At 46.3% G+C, this 23,373-nt stretch overlaps 1 protein-coding gene across 2 annotated transcripts in view; it reads left to right on the top strand.

The window, feature by feature from the left end:
- STAB2 (stabilin 2) overlaps window positions 1-23,373 on the top strand; it is a 168,742-nt gene that overhangs the window by 139,174 nt on the left and 6,195 nt on the right. For both annotated transcript variants that reach the window (XM_045165397.1, XM_045165396.1), the window contains 10 exons: window positions 1,165-1,314; window positions 3,000-3,104; window positions 5,624-5,731; window positions 7,866-8,059; window positions 9,140-9,281; window positions 13,801-13,934; window positions 15,223-15,388; window positions 15,532-15,638; window positions 19,320-19,439; window positions 20,191-20,331. In XM_045165397.1, the coding sequence (XP_045021332.1) occupies window positions 1,165-1,314; window positions 3,000-3,104; window positions 5,624-5,731; window positions 7,866-8,059; window positions 9,140-9,281; window positions 13,801-13,934; window positions 15,223-15,388; window positions 15,532-15,638; window positions 19,320-19,439; window positions 20,191-20,331 (1,367 nt within the window). The remainder of the gene's footprint in view (window positions 1-1,164; window positions 1,315-2,999; window positions 3,105-5,623; window positions 5,732-7,865; window positions 8,060-9,139; window positions 9,282-13,800; window positions 13,935-15,222; window positions 15,389-15,531; window positions 15,639-19,319; window positions 19,440-20,190; window positions 20,332-23,373) is intronic.

The following is a 23,373-nucleotide window of genomic DNA, read 5'->3' as shown; positions in this document are numbered from 1 at the left end:
GCATATCTGAGGTTATTGATATTTCTCCCGGCAATCTTGATTCTAGCTTGTGCTTCATCCAGCCCAGGTTTCTCATGATGTACTCTGCATATAAGTTAAATAAGCAGGGTGACAATATACAGCTTTGACATACTCTTTCCCTATTTGGAACCAGTCTGTTTTTCCATGTCCAGTTCTAACTGTTGCTTCCTGACCTGCATACAGACATAAAAGATATGGGCTCAATCCCTGGATGGGGGAAGATCCCTGGGAGAAGGAGATGGCAATCCACTCCAGTATTCTTGCCTGGGAAATCCCATGAACAGAGGAGCCTGGCAGGCTACAGTACATGGGGTTGCAAAGAGTTGAACTCGACTTAGTAAATCACCACCGTACTTTATTTATCATGATCCAGTTGAGAAAATTTCGGGCTGAGAGTCTACACAATTACTCAACCTTCAGTCCATTCTCCATCACTAAAGCATAGACTGTTCACCAAAGTCGGTGCCATCCCATACGTTTGTTCAGTGCTTTATATTTTCAAATGCTGCTGGTTACAGTATCTCATTTGATCCTCATAGTCACAACATGGAATAGGGCAAGTGGGCATCATCATCACCATCTTAACATCATCATCATCTTAACTCTAGAGTTAAGAAAACTCTGAAGCTCAGAGCAAGTTCATTATTCAGCCCAGACCAGCAAACCCAGGTCCACGTGTGTGCTCAGTCACTTCGAATGTGTCCGACTCTTTGCAACCCCATGGACTGTGTAGCACACCAGTCTCCCCTGTCCTGGAGATTCTCCAGGCAAGAATACTGGAATGCATTGCCATTTCCTCCTCCAGGGGATTGTCCTGACCCAGGGATCAAACCCATGTCTCTGATGTCTCCTGCATTGGCAGGCAGTTTCTTTGCCAAATCCAGGTCTCCTGACCCCCAAATACAGCACACAGTTCAATACATCACCCTTCCAGTCCTATCAGATACATTTAAACTATCAGCCAGTGGCTTACCCTAAACATCCAGTGACACTATATGGATGTGTCCCCAGGAAAACAGACCTCTTAGACTAATGGAGGACAGAACCCACAGCTGAGGTCAGGTTAGCAGCACATTTACAAAGGCACTGAGCTGCTCTGGGCCTGGGGAGACTGTTCAGTCACCGCTGTTTCATCTCTTCCAGCCTGCCCTGGAGGCCCAGATACCCCGTGTAATAACCGGGGTATCTGCCTGGATCCGTACTCGCCCAGCAGACAGTGTCAATGCAACAGCGGCTTCAACGGGACAGCATGTGAGCTGTGCTGGCCGGGGAGATTCGGGCCTGACTGTCAGCGTACGTGGCATCCCTTCCACTGAGTTTTCGCCTGTCATCAGCTGGGCGTGCATCCTTCCCTGATGCATACCATCCACCTGAGCTAGAAGCATCCATCCTCTTTTTCCCACCCTCCCATTTGCCTGCTCTTTTTCCTCCTTGGATATTTTCCCAATTTCCATCCGCTGAAAGAGCCTCATCCATAAAATTGAAATTCACATCCCCAGCAGCCACCCAGGCAAGCTGTAACCAACCAATGCTCATTCAGTCATTCGACTACCATGTATATGCTGAGTCTTTACTAATAGCAATAGCTCACGTGTATGGAGTACCTGCCATGTGCCAGGCAGGTATGTTGTAGCATCTCATCCTCACAACAAGCCTTCGAAGTTGGAGCCATTATTATCTCTCCTTAGAAGATGGAGAAGCTGAGGCACAAAGAGCCTAAGTGACTTGATCAAAAGCCAGGAATAGTTCTAAATTGTAGGGGTACAGTGTATGAGAAGGGGATAGAATCTCAGCTTTCAAGGAGTTACACTCAAAGGGAAGAAACGAAAATAACAGAAACAAAAATAGACATAAAAGTACAAAGAGAAAGAAGCAGGTGAAGGGGATCAAGAAAGAAAGGAAATACTACTCCAGAAAACATCTCACAAAATATTTGAGTAGAGGCCTAGCAGAGATGAGGGGGCCAGGTGTGGAGATATCAATAATAGCTCTGTCCAGTCAAATTTCAGTGATGCTGGAAATGCCACCTAACTGCCATGAGGAAGCCACTAGCCATGTGTGGATATGGAACACACAGAATCTGTGACTGAGGGACTGATTTTTGTTAATTTTAATTAGTTTATATTTAAGTAGCCACGTGTGATGACTGGCTGCCCTGTGGGACAGTGCAGACTAAAGGAATGACTTTGTGGGAAGAGAGGCAAGTGCAAAGGCCCTGAGGTAGGACAAGTTTCGGCATGCAAGGCCCAGCCAAGCGGCCGAGGTAGCTGAGCAGAGTGGGCAAAGAAGAGAGAGAGAACACAGAGATGGGCTCAGAAGGTTGCCAGGGGCCAGATAATATGGGGGCTGCTTGGCCAGAGACAGGTCTTCAGCATCTCATCTAAGTGCGGTGGCGGCCAGTGAAGGATTGTGAAAGGGCCACCCCAGCTGCCCTGTGCAGAGAGTACCATGGGTAAGCAGGAGCAAAAAAAGGGCCAGCTTTGGGGACGCTAATGCCCCAATCCAGGTGAGAGATGGCAGTGCCTTGGGCTAAGGTGTTGGTGCTGGAGGTGGTCAGAAGCAGAAGGAATGTTTCTTGAAGCTTTGACTTTTAAATGGATTTCTGTTAGGAGGCCCAGATAAGGTTCCCTTCCCTTTCTGTTCTATTTCATACCCCATGACACCCTCTACTTCTGTAATTTACAACACTCAGTGTATTTATCATTACATGTTCAATAGCCCATTACCCCTAGACTGTAAGCTCCCTGAGAATAGGGACCTTATGTCTTATGTTTTCCGCTGTACCCTCATTGCCTGGTAGCCTGTGCCTCATGGTAGCCACTGAGTAAGTTTATTTTTTGTAAGTTTGAATGAATGAATGTGAATAAGCACGGGGCCTCCCACTCTGACCACACAGCCAGAACATGGCCAGTGAGCTGGCAGATTGGACTTCAATCCCGGATCCCTGCTGACTGACCACATTCCAACTTGCTCTACAGCTTGTGGCTGCTCGGACCATGGACAGTGCGATGACGGGATCACAGGCTCCGGAGAGTGCATCTGTGAGACAGGGTGGACGGGCCGCTTCTGTGACACCCAGACAGGTCTGTTCTGAGGGTGATCGGCTGCCAGCAGCCCCTCGCTGCAGCAGACCTTGCCAAGAGCAGCCGACTGAGGGTGGGGGTCTGAGCGACATCTGAAAAAAACAGCTGAGCAGGGGTTCACTTATCCATGAGGAAAGATGGCTATGCGGCCCCGGGGTCAGGAGGTCTGGGTACCCGGAGGAAACGAGATGAAAAGGTTGAACTCAAACCCAGGAAACCAGCCTGCAGTCCTGTCAGTCATGGAAGGACCCACCTCAAGCAAAGGACTGTTGGGAAGGAATGGTCCCTCAGGATCACTGCCCAGGTCTGGTTGTGTGTGGACGCAGAGTTGGAGGGTTTCGTGGAAAATACAGTATTCCGTGGAGGCCAGGATCTGACCCTGAACTCTGCTACGTACTAGACAAATGGCCTCAGCAAAGCCACCCTCTCGGAATCTTGATATACTCGTCCGTAAACAGAGAGCCTCTTGCACAGCTTGTAGGGAAGGATGGTTGTGAGGGTCAGGGTCATGGGTTTGGAGCACCAGTGCATGTGGGCACTCAGGAACACTAGCTGCCAGTATCATCATCAGTTACCGTCATCTTTGTCATGACCTCGATCCTTACTGAGCTGTCAGTTTTCTGAGTTCTCCCTTGCACCCTGAGCCCTATGTTCCAGTAAAAAGGTCTAAGGTGTGAAGGTTGATGATCAAGTTGTCACTTCATCGTCCCTGGGGGCAGAAGGGTGTAACCGAGCTCTTCTTTTAAGTAACAGCAACCCAAAGTGCCAGAATCCTGGCAGTCCTCATAACTTCAGTCCCTCCCCCTCCCCCTCCCCCTCCTTCCCTCCCTGTTTCTCCCCCTCCCCCTTCTTCCTCCACTCTCCTCCCCCTCCTTCTCTCCTAAGCATCCCATGGCTTCATGCTGCCTCTGGATACTGCAGCCCCAGATTAGTGGTACCTAAGAAGGCCCTTGAAATTCCACATGTTCAAGCTGGATTTAAAAGGCAGAGGAACCAGAGTTAGAATTGCCAACATCCATTGGAGCATAGAAAAATAAGAGAATTCCAGAAAAATATCTACTTCTGCTTCATTGACTACACTAATGCCTTTGACTGTGTGGATCACAACAAACTGGAAATTTCTTAAAGAGATAGGAATACCAGACCATCTTACCTGCCTCCTGAGAAATCTGTATGCAGGTCAGGAAGCAACAGTTAGAATCAGACATGAAACAATGGACTGGTTCCCAAATCGGGAAAGGAGTAAGTCAAGGCTGTATACTGTCACCCTGCTTATTTAACTTCTATGCAGAGTATATCAGGCAAAATGCTGGGCTGAATGAAGCACAAGCAGGAATCAAGATTGCCGGGAGAAGTATCAATAACCTCAGATACACAGATGATACACCCTTATGGCAGAAAGCAAAGAAGAACTAAAGAACCTCTTGATGGAGGTGAAAGAAGAGAGTGATGAAGTTGGCTTAAAACTCAACATTCAAAAGATGAAGATCATGGCATCCACTCCCATCACTTCATGGCAAAGAGATGGGGAAACAATGGAAACAGTGAGAGACTTTATTTTCTTGGGCTCCAAAATCACTGCAGATGGTGACTGCAGCCATGAAATTAAAAGATGCTTGCTCCTTGGAAGAAAAGCTATGACCAACTTAGCATGTTAAAAAGCAGAGATATTACTTTGCCAACAAAGGTCTGTATTGTCAAAGAGTGGTTTTTCCAGTAGTCATGTATGGATGTGAGAGTTGGGCCATAAAGAAGGCTGAATGCCAAAGAATTGATGCTTTTGAGCTGTGGTGTTGGAGAAGACTCTTGAGAGCCCCTTGGACTGCAAGGAGACCAAACCAGTCAGTCTTAAAGGAAATCAGTCCTGAATATTCATTGGAAGGACTGAGCTGGAGCTGAAGCTCTAATACTTTGGCCACCTGATATGAAGAGCTGACTCACTGGAAAAGATACTGATGCTGGGAAATACTGAAGGCAGGAGGAAAAGGCGGTGACAGAGGATGAAATGGTTGACTAGCATCACCCACTCAATAGATATGTGTTTAAGGAAACCCCGGGAGATAGTGAAGGACATGGAAGCCTGGCGTGCTGCAGTCCATGACATCACAAAGAGCTGGAGACAACAACGAAGAAGACCCTGGAATTTCTGTTCCAATTTAACCATCTCTTCTGGAACCCCATGTTCTCAGGGCCAAAGAGCTAGTCTGCAAAATTCATCCTTCATGTCAGACTTTGAGGTATAAAGTTTTCATTGGTTTCCCCTAAAGTTAACATCTTTGCATTTTGATCTGGATAACATGGCAGAAATAAAGTCTTAATACAAAAGAATAATTCTGGAATCTCAGAATCCCAGGCTGGGAGGGACCTTAGTAAATCACCCCATTACGACCCATCTTGCAGCTGTAAGGGGGCACTTTAGAAACACAGGGGCAGCCAGATGGTGTCTCGGAAGATGCCTTAGCTGGATCCCAACGCTTCACATCACAGTGGGAGATGAATTATGACTTCCTTCTTTGCAGCTTTGCCTCCCGTGTGCACGCCTCCTTGTTCTGCTCATGCCACCTGTAAGAACAACAACACATGCGAATGTAACCTGAACTATGAAGGAGACGGAATAACGTGCACAGGTAAGTCCCATCTGTGCACGGGTGGACCAGCAGCGGGGTGCAGGGGCGGAGTGGAACTCAGTCAGGGGACCTGGGCTCCGTCCCAGCCCTTCTGCTTCCTGCTTGGGCCGCTAGCAACACCCACCCTTTCTGTGATGGGTTTGCTCATGCCTAACCTGCCCACTTCCCAGGCCATGACTTTGAACTTGCTTTGCAAACTGCAAGCACTTTGTTTTATGGTGTTTTTGTAACTTTACAAATAATCCAGTCTTATTTTATTGAGAAAATATTCTATGGTATCTTAAGACAGTGCTTCCCTCATATACAACTTAGCAACTAAACAGCAATTTTAAAACAACAGTGAAACCTACACTTACTCTCACCACTCAGTGAGAATCACTTTGAACACAGCTATCTATGTCTCTGTCCCTAGTAGTTAGCATATGGGTTCAGCCACACAGAGATCCAAATAAACAGTGGCATAAACAAGGCAGATGTTTAGATATTTATTTTTATCTTGTTTAGTACTTTGGATGGAGGTACCCAGAGCTAACATAGGGTTTCTCTGTGAAAGTCTGGGGCCCAGACTCCTTCTGTCTTGTTGCTCTGCCATTGTTCACTCACCTGGCCTGAGATGGCCATGACCAAAAGCACATCCCAGGAAGCAGAAGGAAAGAAGGTCAGGGCAGGGGGAGGCAAACCTCTTTCCCTTTAAGGACATACCTAGAGGTTCCCATGTGGCGTGGCGCTAGTGGTAAAGAACCCACCTGCCAATGCAGAAGACACGGTTCAGTCCCTGGGTCAGGAAGATCCCCTGGAGGAGGAAATGGCAACCCACTCCAGTATTCTTGCCTGGAGAATCTCATGGACAGGGGAGCCTGGTGGGTTATAGTCCATGGGGTCACAAAGAGTCAGACACGGCTGAAGCAACTTAGCACACACAGAAGTTGTTAAACTCCTGTCTGCTCCATCACATTGTCTAGAACCTCATTCTCTGTCACACCTGGGACAAAGGAACCTGAGAAATGGAGTCTTTGGTTGGCCAACCATGAGCTAAGCTATAAATCTCAGAAAAAGGAGACAGGAGATATTAGGGGAAAACTTGCAGTCTCGGACACATGTACCTTCTGTTTTCATGAATATTCATGAAAACATGACTGTCCCTATTCATATAGGGACAGGTACTTTCTTTACAGAACTGAGATCTTGCTATTCCTGCTACTTTATAATCTGCCACAAGGCAGTCCAGAATTGGCTCAGCATCCTCAGTGGCAGCAAAGACCCAGGTTCTGTCTGTCCACTCTGCCAGCCTCGGGCCTTCTGTCCTCATGTTCATGCTCTCAGCCAGAGAGGCAGAAGAGAGAAACCAGAGGGCTTTCCAGCTACTCCTGGTCCTGGAGCTAATCTATTAGTAAGTTGAAACTTGGGGGATTATGAAAACAAAGGTTAAGAGGCAACACAAAAGAGTGGGGGAAATGTGGGCTTTGGAATCAAACCACCCTGGGTTTAAAACCAACCCCTCCACGTTGTAGCTAGTTTGCCTTTGATGGTCAGTTAAGCTCTGAGTTTCAGTTTCTTCATCTGTAGAATGGGGGTAACGGTGTCTGTGTCACAAGGTGCTCAGTAGTGCCTTAACCCTACACACACACACACACACACACACAAACACCCAACTATGTTCTAACATTAAAAACCCAAACTCATTAGAAAACTACTATCAAAGTGGAGCCTAGAAGTTTATGATTAAAAAGGGCTGAGGTGGACAGATATCCCCAGGCCTGGTCTATTAGGGCGGGGTCCCCAACCTCCTGAGTCTAACACCTGATGATCTAAGGTGGAACTGATATAATAGAAACAAGGAGCATAGTAAATGTAATGAGCTTGAATCACCCTGAAAGCAACCCCTGGCCCCTGGGAAGATTGTCTTCCATGGAACCAGTCCCTGGTGCCAAAAAGCTTGGGGACCAAAGTATTAGGGTGTTAGCCGCAGGACACTAGTGTTGGCAGAGGTAGCACAGAGGCCACCAGGCACCGGGAGAGGAGGCACTGACATGTTGGGGCCCATTTCCTCGCCCGGTGTGCCTCGTCCTGGGGTGACCCACACCCTGATCCGAAGCCCCTGTTACACGGAGTCTACCTTCCTCTGCTCTTGCAGTTGTGGATTTCTGCAAACAGAACAATGGCGGGTGTGCAGAGGTCGCCAAGTGCTCCCAGAAGGGCACGAAGGTCTCCTGCAGCTGTCAGAAGGGCTACCAGGGGGATGGCCGCAGCTGCACAGCGATTGACCCCTGTGCAGACGGCCTCAATGGCAGGTGTCACGAGCATGCCACCTGCAAGATGACCGGCCCGGTGAGTCTCTGTCCCGGGGAAATGGGGGGTGGGGTTCCACCTGTGCCTCCCCCAGCCTGGCTTCTCCACTCAGGTCACCACTGGCCTCTTCCTAAGCCTTCTTCCCACCCAAGTCTATTTCTCTAATTCTTGATAAGTCAACAAGCTAAATACAACGTGGAACCCGATGCAGGAAAAGGACCTTCCTGGAAAAACTGGTTAGGTCCACTTAAAGTCTATTGTTTAGTTAATAGTAGGACATCAACACTAGTTTTTTAATTTTGACAATGAACTGTGGTTAGGTAAGATGTTAACATTAGGAAAGACTGGATGGAGAGTATAAGGGAACTACTCTCTGCATCTTTTTTTTTTTAATTTTTTTTGGCATCTTTTCTATAAATCTAAAATTATTCAAAATACAAACCAAAAAAGTAAGAAGTGGCAGGGAAAGTGCACTCCCTTACACCTTTTTAGAGTGCAGTTAGTGCCCTGTCGCCCCTTCTCTGATGGGAAGGGAAGACGGTGGGAGATGATGTCCATTACGGCTACGAATGTGAACTCAACAGTCAGGCAACCTCTGAGTCTTGGCTCCTGGCCTGATATGCTGTGCAGTCTGGGGCTGGCTGCTTAACCTCTCTGAGCCTCAGTTTCCTTAGCCACAAATTAGGAGCCTCATAATAATGCAGACCTCACAGGATCGTTCATGGGGATTAAAGGAGATCATTCATTGGCTCGACAAATGGTCACCAAGCACCTACTATGTGGTCTTGTAGCTGTCAGGGATGTAGCGATCAAAAGTTTATACGTGATAGAAGGAAGAGGCATGCTCAGTTCTGAAATCAGGCCAGTGTGATAAGAGGGATCAGGAGACAGGGAGGGTCTCTCTGAGGAAGTGACAACTGAGCTGAGATGTAAAGGAGGACACTCCATCCTGAGTCTGGACAAAAGCAAGACAGAGCAGTAACTCAACTCCCACTGGACAGGAGAGGCATGTTGCTCACCCTTCTGAGCATCTCCTATGCTGGATGGTAGCCCGTGGAGCACATGGGATTCTGGGGGCCCAGAGAAGAGGCTCTTTCATCTTTCCTGCTGTCCCCTTAGGGCAAGCACAAATGTGAATGTAAAAGTCATTACGTGGGAGACGGGCTGGACTGTGAGCCAGAGCAGCTACCCATCGACCGCTGCCTGCAGGACAACGGGCAGTGCCATGCCAATGCCGACTGTGCCGACCTCCACTTTCAAGGTCAGAGTGATCTTGACCCAAAGTGCCTGATCTTCAGGGTGGGGGAAAGAAGCTCTGTAAGAGCAAAAGGGGAAAGTCTTAAAAACTGGGACCAAACAGCCCATGCATTGCCCAGGAAGTAGTGGGCTTCTGCAGTCCAGGGGCAGAGTACACTCAGAACTGGACTGTGAATGTTAGAACTAGGAGCTCGCTCGCAGGTCAGCTACTATACTCACTCTTCCCTGGTTGCTTAGCAACCCTTGCCACTGTGGATTGGAAGTGAATCTGAGGAGCATAGTTTAAGATATTAAATAACAAAGAGATAGTGCCGCCCACAAGCAGAGCAGCAGTTTCTTAGTAGTTGTTTTAATAATAGCACATCAATCAGCATATATACTACACTCATTCCCATGGATGATTTGAATGGTTTATCATAAAGCCACAGGTAGAATCACACTAAGAATCATAACACACGATAAAAAGCCAGGTAGCACTGCAGAGATGTGGGTGGTGGGGCATCTTGACCCCTGATGGAGAAAAGCCATTTGGGACCCACTAGTGGGGTTCTGAGCATGCGGCAAGGAGTGACCGCAGTGGTTCAGAAAGCGATTTAGAGCATCGTGCATTGTGGCCAATCAGGATTTACTGTTTGTTTTATAGACATGGTAATTTTAGTGGCGCAGCTTTCTGACATCTCAATAATAACTGTTAAGTTAACACCTGCTATGTACTGGCTTGGTCTGTTTGGGCTGCTGCAATATAGCCCAGGTGGCATATAAACAACAGAAATTTATTTCTCAGCTCTGGAGGCTGGAAACCTGAGATCAGGGTGCCCACGTGGTGGGGTTCTGCTGAGGACTGTCTTCCAGGTTGCAGACCACTGACTTCTCCTAGTGTCTGCACAAGCAGAAGGAACAGGGAGCTCTCTGGGGTCCCTTTTATAAGGGCTCTGCCCACTCATTGTGGTTCCAACCTCCTTACCTAATAATCTCCCAAAGGCCCCACCTTCATCATTGGCCATTGTTAGCATCATGATGCTAACAACATCATTGTTAGCAAATCAGGTCTCACTGCTCACCACTTACAAAATCAATATTCACAAACGTTGGTCGAAAGGAAAGGTACCAGCAATCTGGGGACGTGGTGGACTCTGTGTCCCCCTCCCCAAACCAACCTCCAAAGATTCTACTCAGCCGTGAAAGCTTTTAAAGGGAAACAGGGACATAATCTCAGTTAATCATTGCGATGATCGGGGACAGAGTTGTCACTATCCCCCACTGTGTGCAGGTCGACTTCTTATGATTTTTCTGTAGATGCTCTCTTGTTCACACAGTCGGTTCATGAAATGACTGAAGGGGAAGCTGGGGAAGAGATCTGGTCATCTGTTAATTACTTATTCTTCATTTCTACTTCTTCGATCTACAGAAGAAACCAACACATTAGGGGAAGGTATTATGTAATCAAAAGATTTGAAAGCTGGGCTAGGGTTGGAGATGGGTAGAACATGGGGATGCCTGGTTTAAGGTTAGTGACAAGACAAGGGGGCCTCCTGCAGAGAGCTCTGCCTGCCAAAAGCTGCTTGCTTACATGAGATAAATTGCTATTGTCTGTCTTACTACTTTTCTTCCCCCAGTTTTATTAATCTTAAAAAGGCTTCAACTACACTGGGAATCTCCTTTAAAAAAGAGACTGTCACATATTGTCATATATCCTATGTATTTCTCCTGCTTATATACCCTCTATTTCATCCCCCAAATGAGTTGGAGGTGTCTTAGGACTTAATACATATTATGGACTAAATGTTTGTGTTCCTCACAAATTCATGTGTTAAAATTCTAACCCTCAAAGTAATGATATAAGCAGTCTTGGGCAGGAAACAACTCCCCGGGGACTACAGTGGAGGCTTAAAAGATGCTTGAGCTGATTAAGCAGAGAGGAGCTGGCAAGGCATTTCTGCTGGGAGGACTCGTGGACAGCAGAGAATTATCAAGGGTAGTTGGGAAGGATGAGGCAACGAGGGGGTATGGTGTATTACCAAGGCTATGACCCCAAGGTAGCAGGGTCTCTACTGGGAAGAGGAATGATACCAGGAGAGAAGGGCACTCTGTAGACATGGAGAGTGAAGAAAAGGAAAGGATCCACCATAATGTAAGGTTTCCATCTCGAGAGGCCAATTCAATGGTGGTATTAGAGCAATCTGGGAGAAGGGGACCCAAGAACTTTGAAAGCTTGGTTGGGGACATTCTATGTTCAAGGTGATTGTGGATCTTCCAAGTTCCATCACAAGGTGATGGTAGGACTTCAAAGCAGAGATTCTGTAGGCAGTTGCTATGTAGGATGGGGTCAAGAATGATCAGCTGGGATAAGAGATGTTGATTCATGAGTCATTTGCCAGGAGGAATGTGGAATTAAGAGATACTTGGGTTTTTTCTTTAGAGCACAGTTCATTTAGCCAGTCCTGCCTGTTCCCACAGCTCACAGAATCCATTCATTGCATAGAGCATCACCCATCTTCTCCCAGGGGCTTCATTCTTCTACTTTATTATGAATACCAAGAAAATTATGGTAGTGATACTGAGCGACCAGGAGTCACATTTGGATCCACCTTCTGTTGTAGCTGAGTGGTTACCCTTAGCAAGACAAGACGGCATTGGGATAATGGCCCAGCCGTCCTGGTGGGCAGGTCACAGAGTCATTCCACACTCAGGGGGACATGCCTAGTCTCACATAGTTCAGAGGAGGGCAAACCGGCATAGCCTTTGAGGCAACCAGTTTGGCAATGTGTATGGAAAGCAATACAATAATTCAAGCCAAGACTCATAGCACCATTTCAAGGGACACATCCTATAGGAATAATCTAAGAATTGAATAAAGTTAACCTGGTGGCTCAGACAGTAAAGAATCTGCCTGCAATGCAGGAGACCTGGGTTCGAACCCTGGGTCAGGAAGATCCCCTGGAGAAGGGAATGGCAACCCACTTCGGTATTCTGGCCTGGAGAATTCCATGAACAGAGGAGCCCGGCATGCTACAGTCCACGGGGTCACAAGGAGTTGGACACTACTGAGCAACTAACACTTTCACTTCACACCACCCCAGCATTACCTAACATCACAAAAAATGAGAAATTACAAATTGGTAAATGATGATTGAATATACTGTTATATCCTCTCAAAGACACAATTAAGAATTGTCTTGTCACGGCAAGGATACGAGGCTAAACACCTATCCATTCCTCCCCAAGCTGTCCTGTTGGTGAGTGCTTATGTTCCAGATCTGGCTGACAATATTATATGGCCTGTGGAATGAATATACTATTGGCTATGGTCAAAGAAGAAAATCTTGTGCATTTCCTGTTGGTAAAGAATCTGCCGGCAATGTAGGAGATCCTGGTTCAATTCCTGGATTGGGAAGATCCGCTGGAGAAAGGATAGGCTACCCACTCCAGTATTCTTGGGCCTCCCTTGTGGCTCAGATGGTAAAGAATCTGCCTGCAATGCGGGAGACCTGGGTTCAGTCCCTGGGTTGCAAAGATCCCCTGGAGAAGGGAAAGGCTGCCCACTCCAGTATTCTGGCCTGGAGAATTCCAGGGACTGTATAGTCCATGGGGTGACAAAGAATCAGACATGATGAAGCGATTTTCACTTTCACTGGTTTGGTCTCCACACTTGCCCTGCAGGGGGCATAGGTTTGATTCCTAGTCAGGGAACTAAGATCCCACAGGCAGAGCAGCCAAAAAGAATAAAGAAAACCTTAATCTTAGCTCTTGTGGAGGGTAGAATGTACCCTTTTAGTGTCATCTGATAATGAACTTGACAATATAAAAATGTGACTTGGTTCTTGATTTGTTTCTGATCTCTGCATTAATTGGTTTAAAAGAGATATCATATATTTTAAAGTTATGAATATTTTCTAGTATCTAAGGGGAAAATGGCTAGAAAACTTTTTTAAAGGCATAATGGCAATCAGAAAATACATGGGTTCCTTGGCAGAAACTCATTTTAATGTATTTTTTTTTCCATGGCTTTGAAGTTCACAATAAGTGCTTAAAAGAATCAAGGTAAAATCATGTTGTCAGAGAAAATGTATAATACTGGGAAAGAATCCTCAGAAAGAATGTTGTAAGAAATACTTCTAAAAACTATACATGCAGCATACTGCCATATTTGTGATATATATGACCCACAAATGAATAGAAAAAAGACTGAAAGGGTGAAATTACATCAAAATTAAAAGTTACAAAAATGAAAATTCTGGACAGAAGTACATCAAAATGTTAGCCATGGACTAATGATTATTTCCAGAGAGCAGGAAGATGGGTGCTTTTTATTTCTTTTCTTTTCTGTCTGGCCCACATTTCCACCTTGAACACATGCTACTTTCATAGTTAGAAAAGAAAGAAGTATTTTAAATTACATCTCAAAGGAAAGTGGCATCCCAAGAAACCCTGGGATGTGGCCAGAATTCCACTTTGAAAATCTCTGCTGGGAGAACTGCCAGCTGAGGTGTGGGGCTGAACAATTCCTCTCTTCCCCCTTCTAGATACCACCGTCGGAGTGTTCCATCTACGCTCCCCGCTCGGCCAGTACAAGCTGACCTTTGACAAAGCCAGAGAGGCCTGTGCTCAGGAAGCTGCAACCATGGCAACCTACAACCAGCTCTCCTATGCCCAGAAGGTGGGTTGCCAATCTGTGGGTGCCATGCAGGCAGGGTCTTCTGGGTGTACATGGTAGGGTTGCCGCTTCCTTAACACAGGGGAGTCTTTGGCTGTTGCCTTCCTGGAGGGGGGAGTTCAGGGAGCTCCCGAGCATGTCCACTGTGGGTCTGTTACATGTCAGCACAGAGTGGGTGCTTCACTGACCTTATTGTCCATTCTTACAACATCCCTGGAGGTAGGTGTTCCTACTGCCATCTTACAGATAGGGCAACTGAGGTTCGGAAAGGTAACATGTCCAATGTCACCCAACCAAGAAGTGGCAGATCCAGGACTCAACATACCCCAACTCCACAAGTCTGCTCCCGATCATGACATTCAACCACCAAGGCAGAGGCACTGACTGGAAGTTTTCACCTCACGGCTGGAAACCAGAAGATCAGTTACCCACAAGCCTAGGGTGTCCCTGAGCCCAAAGGCAGCCAAGTGTCTCTGCAATAGCCCAGGTTCCCTATGCCTGGGGGCATTGCCAAGGGCGTACAGAGAAATTGCCCCAGCTGTCAGCCAGGTAGGAAATGAAGCTCTGTCCAGAGCTCTCTCGGCCTCTAACATCAGAAGCCCAGCCCATTTGGAAAGGTCAGCAACTCGGAGTAGCCTACCAGTGAGTGCTCACAAGATCACTGCCCATCCTCGTGATTTTACTGCCCTTCCTCCAACCTCCGTCATGACCAGATCTTCAGACCTGACATTTCTTTACAAGGAACAAAGCCCTTGATGCCAGGACCCAGCATCTTGTAGGGTCAGAATTTCTTGTTTCTCCTTCTTGCTCAAGCTTCCCAGGTGGCTCAGCAGTAAGAATCCGCCTGCCAGTGCAGGAGCTGCAGGAGACTTGGGGTTAGGAATCCCGGGGTTAGGAAGATCCTCTGGAGGAGGAAATGGCAACCTGCTCCAGTATTCTTACTGGGATAATCCCATGGACCGAGGAGCCTGGCGGGGTACAGTCCATTGGGTTGCAAAGAGTCGGACACTACTGAGCAACTGAGCATGCAGACACATGCCTGCTTGCTCGTTAGGACTTGAGCACTTACAGGGAAGAGAAGGCACCACTTTCATCCATCCAGTGGCTCAATCAACAAAAATGTAATGAACACCTACTATGTTCCAGGCACAGGGGTACAATAGGCAAAATGAGCCATAACTCCTGACTCCATGGAGTTTTCGGTCTGATGGGGGAGTCAGACATTAGCCACAAAACTCCACAACAGATATGAAATCACAGCTGACCAACATCCACATCTTTGTCTCTACAGGCCAAGTACCACCTCTGCTCAGCAGGTTGGCTAGACAGTGGGCGAGTAGCCTACCCCACATCCTATGCCTCCCAGAACTGCGGCTCTGGTATCGTCGGGATAGTGGACTACGGACCAAGAAACAACAAGAGCGAGATGTGGGATGTCTTCTGCTACCGGATGAAAGGTAATGGCCCCAACCTCGCTTCAGATTCCAGGCCATGCAGCTGCTAAGCCATCCTCAGCTGGGCTGGCCGACCTCCCAGCGTGAGATGGGGTAGCCAAGATGCCTGCCTCCCCAGTGTGACTCTATGTATTTCTGACTTCCAGATGTGAACTGCACCTGCAAGGTGGGCTATGTGGGAGATGGCTTCTCGTGCAGTGGAAATCTGTTGCAGGTCCTAATGTCCTTCCCCTCACTCACAAACTTCCTAAAGGTCTGTACCACATCTGTTTGCTTTCACCTTGGGGTAGAGGGGTGAACTCAAAGCAGATATGAGAGAGTCTAGTCCTTGAGAGAAGGCGGAGGTTCACAGTCATGGTTGAGAGTGTGGACACAGCCGCACTGCCCAAGTTTGACACTTAGATTTGCCACTTGGTGCATCACCTTAAATGAGTTGCTTTCCCTTCTGGGCCTCAGTTTGCTCATCTGTAAAATGGAGATGACACAATCTCATAGGGTCATTGTGATAAATAAATGACTTGATATTTGTAAAATGCTTAGCCCTGTGGCTAGCAGATGGAAAATGCTGTCCCGGTGTTAGCTGGTAACTCATCTGTTTGTCTGCGACTACAGCAGATTCAGAGTCTACCCTGTAGGAATAAGTTGTTCTTGTGTCTTCATGGACAGGGTGGGGCACAGTTAAGATCTGCCTGGTGATCACCCAGTGGCCAAATTCTCAATATACGGTCAACTTGCATTTTTCACTGTACTTTTTTCTTTAAAAAAAAATTTAGTTTTGGCCATGCTACATGGCTTGCAGGATCTTAGTTCCCCAACTAAGGATCACACCCACACCCTCAGCAGTGAAAGCACTGAGTCCTAACCATTAGACCACCAGGGAATTCCTGCACTGCATTTAAAGTCACTTTAATATTCTATAAGTCATGTCCAATGAAGAGAAAGTCCCCGTTAGAGAAAGAATTGGTGTTGACTATGGGAAGACTACACAGAAGAAATATATAAAAAAGATCTTCATAACCCAGGTAACCATGATGGTGTTGATCACTCACCTAGAGCCAGACATCCTGGAATGTGAAGTCAAGTGGGCCTTAGGAAGCATTACTATGAACAAAGCTAGTAGAGGTGATGGAATTCAGTTGAGCCATGCTGTTAAAGTGCTGCACTCAATATACCAGCAAATTTGGAAAACTCAGCAATGGCCACAAGACTGGACAAGGTCAATTTTCATCCCAATCCCAAAGAAAGGCAATGCCAAAGAATGTTCAAACTATTGCACAATTGCACTCATCTCACAATTGCACTCATCTCATACACTAGCAAAGTAATGCTCAAAATTCTCCAAGCCAGGCTTCAACAGTACGTGAACCATGAACTTCCAGATGTTCAAGCTAGATTTAGAAAAGAGATCAAATTGCCAACATCCATTAGATCATCAAAAAAGCAAGAGAGTTCCAGAAAACTATCTACTTCTGCTACACCAAAGCCTTTGACTGTATGGATCACAACAAACTGTGGAAAATTCTTCAAGAGATGGGAATACCAGACCACCTGACCTGCCTCCTGAGAAATCTGTATGCAGGTCAAGAAGCAACAGTTAGAACCAGACATGGAATAACAGGCTGGTTCGAAATTGGGAAAGGAGTACATCAAGGTTGTATATTGTCACCTTGCTTATTTAATTTATATGCAGAGTACATCATGTGATATGCTGGGCTGGATGAAGCACAAGCTGGAATTAAGATTGCTGGGAAAAATATCAATAACATTAGATACACAGATGACACCACCCTTATGGCAAAAAGCGAATAAGAACTAAAGAGCCTCTCGATGAAAGTGAAAGAGGAGAATGAAAATGTTGGCTTGAAACTCAACATTCACCAAACTAAGATCATGGCATCCGGTCCCATCACTTCATGGGAAATAGATGGGGAAACAATGGAAACAGTGAGAGACTTTATTTTCTTGGGCTCAAAAATCATTGCAGATGTTGACTGCAGCCATGAAATTAAAAGATGCTTACTCCTTGAAAGAAAAGTTATGACCAACCTAGACAGCATATTAAAAAGCAGAGACATTACTTTGCCAACAAAGGTCCATCTAGTCAAAGCTATGGTTTTTCCAGTGGTCATGTATGGATGTGATAGTTGGACTGTGAAGAAAGCTGAGCACCAAAGAATTGATGCTTTTGAACTGCAGTGTTGGAGGAGACTCTTGAGAGTCTCTTGGACTGCAAGGAGCTCAAACCAGTCAATCCTAAAATCAGTCCTGAATGTTCATTGGAAGGGCTGATGCTGAAGCTGAAACTCCAATACTTTGGCCACCTGATGTGAAGAACTGACTCATTGGAAAAGACCCTGATGCTGGGACAGATTGAAGGCAGGAGAAGAGGATGACAGAGGATGAGATGGTTGGATGGCATCACTGACTCAATGCACATGAGTACATGCAAGCTCCAGGAGTTGGTGATAGACAGGAAAGCCTGGTGTGCTGCAGTTCATGGGGTCACAAAGAGTCAAACACAACTGAGCAACTGAACTGAACTTATCAAAGAACTGAGCTTTGATATTAATAACAGCAATAATAACAATAGCTAACATTTCCTGTGCATTTTCTTCACACGAGGATTCTCTGAGCTGTTCAGGTTACTTTACACTTGCTTCACAAAACATAAGCTCCATAAGGGAAATTATTTTCTCTGCCTTGTGGCTAGCATATAGTAGGTGCTCAGCAATACTTGTTAGACAGAATAAATCCTTATGCAACCTTACGAAGTCACTTTTGCCATTATTCCCATTTTGAAGATAAAGAAACTGAGGCTTAGCAAGGTCAAGGACACAGCCAAGGAGAGGGGACAGAGCATAAGTACAGGGCTTGTAGGAACAGGGCAGAAGCTAGACCAAGGACCCCAAAATAGTGAGTCTTTGTCCACAGACCAAAGGTATCCACTTAACTTGCCTAAAAACTCAGGATTACTGTAAATATCCTAAAGATGAACACCCAAACCAATGTTTGTGCTGTGTGGGAGTGTGGCTTGTGACAGCAGCTCAGATAAAAGACTTTGTAGAACAAAACCCACTGGCTGTGTGCCCTTCAGCAAATTCTCAACTTCTCTGGGCAGCAGCAGGGCTCTCTGCATGATGACAGTGCTGAACTGCATAGTGCGATTTCTTAAAATCTGTTCAGTGAATATTTATTGAGTACTTAACAATGTGCTTGAGATATATCAGTGAACAAAACAGACAAGAAACAGAATAAAGCAAATAGTATTGAATGCTAGAAGGTGATCTAGACTATGGGGGTGGGGAGGGGACCCACAGGGTTCCCATGTTGCCCAGAGTGATGAGAGAAGGCCTTAGTGAGAAGGTAAGATGTAAACAAACTGTGGACAGAAGAGAGGAAGTTAGCCATGCAGATTTCAAGGAAGAATATTCCAGGTGTAAGGAACAGCCAGGCAAAGGATGAAAGGCAGGACGTTGCTGAGCAAGCCTGAGGAACGTCAAGGAGGCCAGTGTGGCTGGGGCAGGGTGAGCAAGAGGACAGCTGGGTGCAGGGTCAGAGGAGCAAGAGTCCAGGTGGTTTGGGCCTCGTGGGCACTGTAAGGACTTCGGCTTTTCCTCTGGGTGAAGCGGGCGCCTTGCAAATTTTTGGCAAAAGAAGACTCCAGAATTCACTTAAGATTTCAAAGCCTACACAAGCTGCCTTGTTGAGAATGGCCTGTGATCTGGCTGTGTCTTAGGACCATAGGATTTATCAAGGAAAGGAAAAATCCTCCTAAAATTTTCCCAAGGGGCAGTCAGAAAGATGAGCAGATGAGTGGCAGCCTGAGCTGGGGTGATCATCAGGAATACTCCCAAAGGGGTGATGCCACCCTCTCCAGCCAGTCCCTCCCTGAACACCATGCTGATCCTTCTGACCACCTCCTTCCTATCCCCAGGAAGTGCTGGCGTATTCCAACAGCTCAGCCAGAGGCCAGGCATTCCTGAAACACCTGACTGACCTGTCAATCCGAAGCACCCTCTTTGTGCCCCAGAACAGTGGGCTCGGGGAAAACGAGGTGAGCTGGGTTCCTGGTATCTGTGTTTAGTGCTTCTAGACAGTATCAGTTACCACCTCAACGATGCAATGCCACAAATGACCCCATAGTGCAGTAGCTACATTTATGTGGCTCACACAGCTGCAGATCAGCTGGCAGTTCTGGGCTTGGCCAGGCATGCTTGCGTGTCTGAGCTGGGCTGGCCATCAGCCGATCTAGCCTGGCCTGTCTGGGACTCTGCTCCACAGGGCTCTCAGGCTTCAGCAGGTTATCTCAGGCATGTTCTTCTGGCAGAAAATGCCAGCACTTTCTAAGACCCTGTCTGGTCTCATTTGCTAACATACCACACACCCAAAAAGCCAGAGTGCGAGGCCCTCAGAGTTATACGGCAAAGGGCAAGGATACAGGGAGAGGTGAAGAACTGGGGCCAGGGATGCAACTGATCTACCACACCGAGCTCCTTCGTGTCATGGCACACAGAGGAGCTGGCAGCGTTTATTAAGCCCACCCATAGGCTCCAACAGCCTCGAGCCCCTATCCCACTGAGGGCTGAGAGAAGCAATACCTCTGCTCACTTTTACCCACTCGAGACCCACTCCTCCCAGGACATCACTGGGAAGCTTTGCTTAGACCATTGACTTTCAAACTGGAGGCAGAAAAGCCAAGGCCTTGAGAAGTGATTTTTTTTTTTTCTGTGTCATCCTTATCATGAAAATGAAAAAATACTGCTTGACTTTTAAAGACCATTCTTATGTCTCTCCTCTCCTCTCAGACCCTGTCTGGGCGGGACATAGAACACCACCTCTCCAACATCAACATCTTTTTTTACAATGACCTTGTCAATGGTACCATCGTGCACACGAGGCTGGGAAGCCAGCTGCTCATCACCTCCAGCCAGGACCAGCGCCAACTGGTATGAAAAGTCTTCTGGGCTTATTGGGAGAAATGGAGATAATAAATGCAAAGTTTCTAGCATAGAGTAGGTACTTAATAGATGGCAACGCTTATAATGCGAAAGAAAACTCTAAAGCTGCAGTAAGATGGTACCGGCTGAAGACCAGAACACACCATACTGTCAGGCAGCCGCTACCCCTTGAGAACTAAGGCCCCAGTGACCGCCAGCCCCAGAAGCTGATAATGAGGACCTATAAATGAAACCATTCTAAAGCTGTCTGATTCTCTGCCTTTATTTCTGTCAGATTGTCAGCCTATCCCAGGTATTAACACGTGAGCCTTGAAGTCAAGTGACCCTAGTATGTCTGCCGCCCACTAGCTCTAGGACTTTAGGTAACTTGTCTGAACTTCTCTGGGTCCCAGTTTCCTCATCTGAAAGACAGGGGTGTCGGTGATGTGTTGATGATGGCGATAGCTGTGATGATGCTTATGATGGTAACAGCGATATTACTTTGATAATGGTGGTGTTGACTGTTTCGATGACGATGGTGGGGATGATGGTGGTGGTTGTGATATTAGAAGTGGTGATGGGGTGGTGGTAACATGACCATGGTGTTCACATCACAGGCTTCTAAAGTATTCTTTCAACCGAAGTCTAGTTGATTTACGTGTTGTACTAGTTTTAGGAGCACAGCAAGATGATTCAGTTTTTTATAGATATATTCAGATATATATGTATTTTCAGATTCTTTTCCTATATAAATTATTACAAAATATTGACCCTCTGACCAATTGGTGGCTCAGACAATAGCACAGGGAACTATATAGTTCCTGTGAGAAGGAACCTTGGAGAAGGGAATGGCTACCCACTCCAGTATTTTTGCCTGGTGAATTCCATGGACAGAGAAGCCTGGCAGGCTACAGTCTATGGGAAGAGTCGGACACGACTGACACTTTTTTCACATTATGTATGTTAATCCTGTACTCCTAATTTATCCCTCCTCCCACCTTTCTGTTTTGTTAACCTTTCAGTTCAGTTCAGTCGCTCAGTCATGTCCAACTCTTTGCAACCCCATGAACCACAGCACACCCGTCCATCACCAACTGCCGGAGTCTACCCATATCCATGTCCATTGAGTCGGTGATGCCATCTAACCATCTCATCCTCTGTCCTCCCCTTCTCCTCCTGCCCTCAATCTTTCCCAACATCAGGGTCTTTTCAAGTGAGTCAGCTCTTCACATCAGGTGGCCAAAGTATTGGAGTTGCAGCTTCAGCATCAGTCCTTCCAACAAACACCCAGGACTGATCTCCTTTAGGATGGACTGGTTGGATCTCCTTGCAGTCCAAGGGACTCTCAAGAGTCTTCTCCAACACCACAGTTGAAAGCATCAATTCTTTGGCGCTCAGCTTTCTTCACAGTCCAACTCTCACATCCATACATGACCACTGGAAAAACCATAGCCTTGACTAAACAGACCTTTGTTGGCAAAGTAATGTCTCTGCTTTTTAATATGCTGTCTAATTTAAACCATTAATTTACAGAAATATTCTATGAGTCTATTTCTGTTTTGGAGACAAGTTCATCTTTTTCTTTTAGATTCCATATATGATACATTCAAAATTTACCTTTCTGACTTAGTAAGATAATCTAGGTCCATCCATGTTGCTCCAAATGGCATTATTTCATTCTTTTTATGGCTGAGTAATATTCCATTGTTTATATGTACCACATCTTCTTTATTCATTCATCTGTTGATGCTCATTTAAGTTGCTTCCAAGTCTTGGCTACTGTAATAGTGCTACCATAAACATTAGGCTGCATGTATCATTTGGAATTATGGTTTTCTCTAGCAATTTGCCCAAGAGTGGGATTGCAAGATCATGTGGTTGCTCTAATTTTAGTATTTTGAGGAAACTCCATACTGTTCTCCATAGTTTTTGCACCAATTTATATTCCCACCAGCACTGTAGGAGGGTTCCCTTTTTTGCACACCCTCTCCAGCATTAATAATTATTTGTAGACTTTTTGATGATGGCCATTCTCACTGGTGTGAAGTGATACCTCATTGTGGTTTTGTCAGATCATATGCTTTTATGGAGATTCAGTGATTCAGGGATTTTGACGTGTGATAATGGTATCTGACATGTAGCAAGGGCTAAATGAATATTTTTTATAAACACTGAGTATTTTTTAAATTTTATTTAGTTATTTTTGGCTGCACTGGGTCTTCGTTGCTGCACATGGGCTTCTCATTGCAGAGGCTTCTCTTGTTGCAGAGCACGGGCTCTGGGGCACACATAAAGGCTTCAGCATTTATGGTGTATGGGCTCAGTAGTTGTGGCTTGCAGGCTCTAGGGCACGGGTTCAGTAATTGTGGCACATGGGTCCAGTTGCTTCAAGGCATGTGGGATCTTCCCAGGCCAGGGAACGAACCAGTGTCCCCTGCACTGGAAGGTGGACGGACTTCTAATCATTGGACCACCAGGGAAGCCCTAATGAATATTTTTAATACTTACCTAATAAATGATCTTTATTATTGAAGATCAGTTTAGACCAGTACTTCTCAAACTTTAACAGGCACTTAAATCACTTATGAGTTTGTTAAAATGCATATTGTAATTCAGCAGCTGGGCTGTGGGGCCCCAGGTTCTGCATTTCTAATCAACTCCCGGGTGTCTGCCCACACCACAAGCCAGTGGCTCACACTTTGATTAGCGAGGAATTAGCTCACTTAACATCCCTTTCTTGTGTGGTGTGATGTTCACAGCAGTGGGTCTGAAGTTGAGGCATGGGGTTTGCCACCTACTACCTATGTGATCTTGGTGTGTGTGATCACGAACTATGTGATCACACCATTTTCCTTCTGACCCCTCATCTGTTAAACAAGTGGGCTGGACAGAATGACCTCCTGGGTTCTCTGCAGCACAGAACAGTTTGTTGGCACAAGAACTACTAATGTGCTGTTCTGGGCTGTCCAGAGGGTGAGCACAAGCCCCATCCTGCCCGTCAGTGAGAACGGGCCTGAAACCCAGGCTCCCGGACCTCAGGGAAACTGGACG

Source organism: Bubalus bubalis, chromosome 4 (assembly GCF_019923935.1).
Source record: "Bubalus bubalis isolate 160015118507 breed Murrah chromosome 4, NDDB_SH_1, whole genome shotgun sequence".
Lineage (NCBI taxonomy): Eukaryota > Metazoa > Chordata > Mammalia > Artiodactyla > Bovidae > Bubalus > Bubalus bubalis.
Note: the sequence above shows the minus strand (reverse complement) of the source record. Positions and strands in the feature narration are given on the sequence as shown.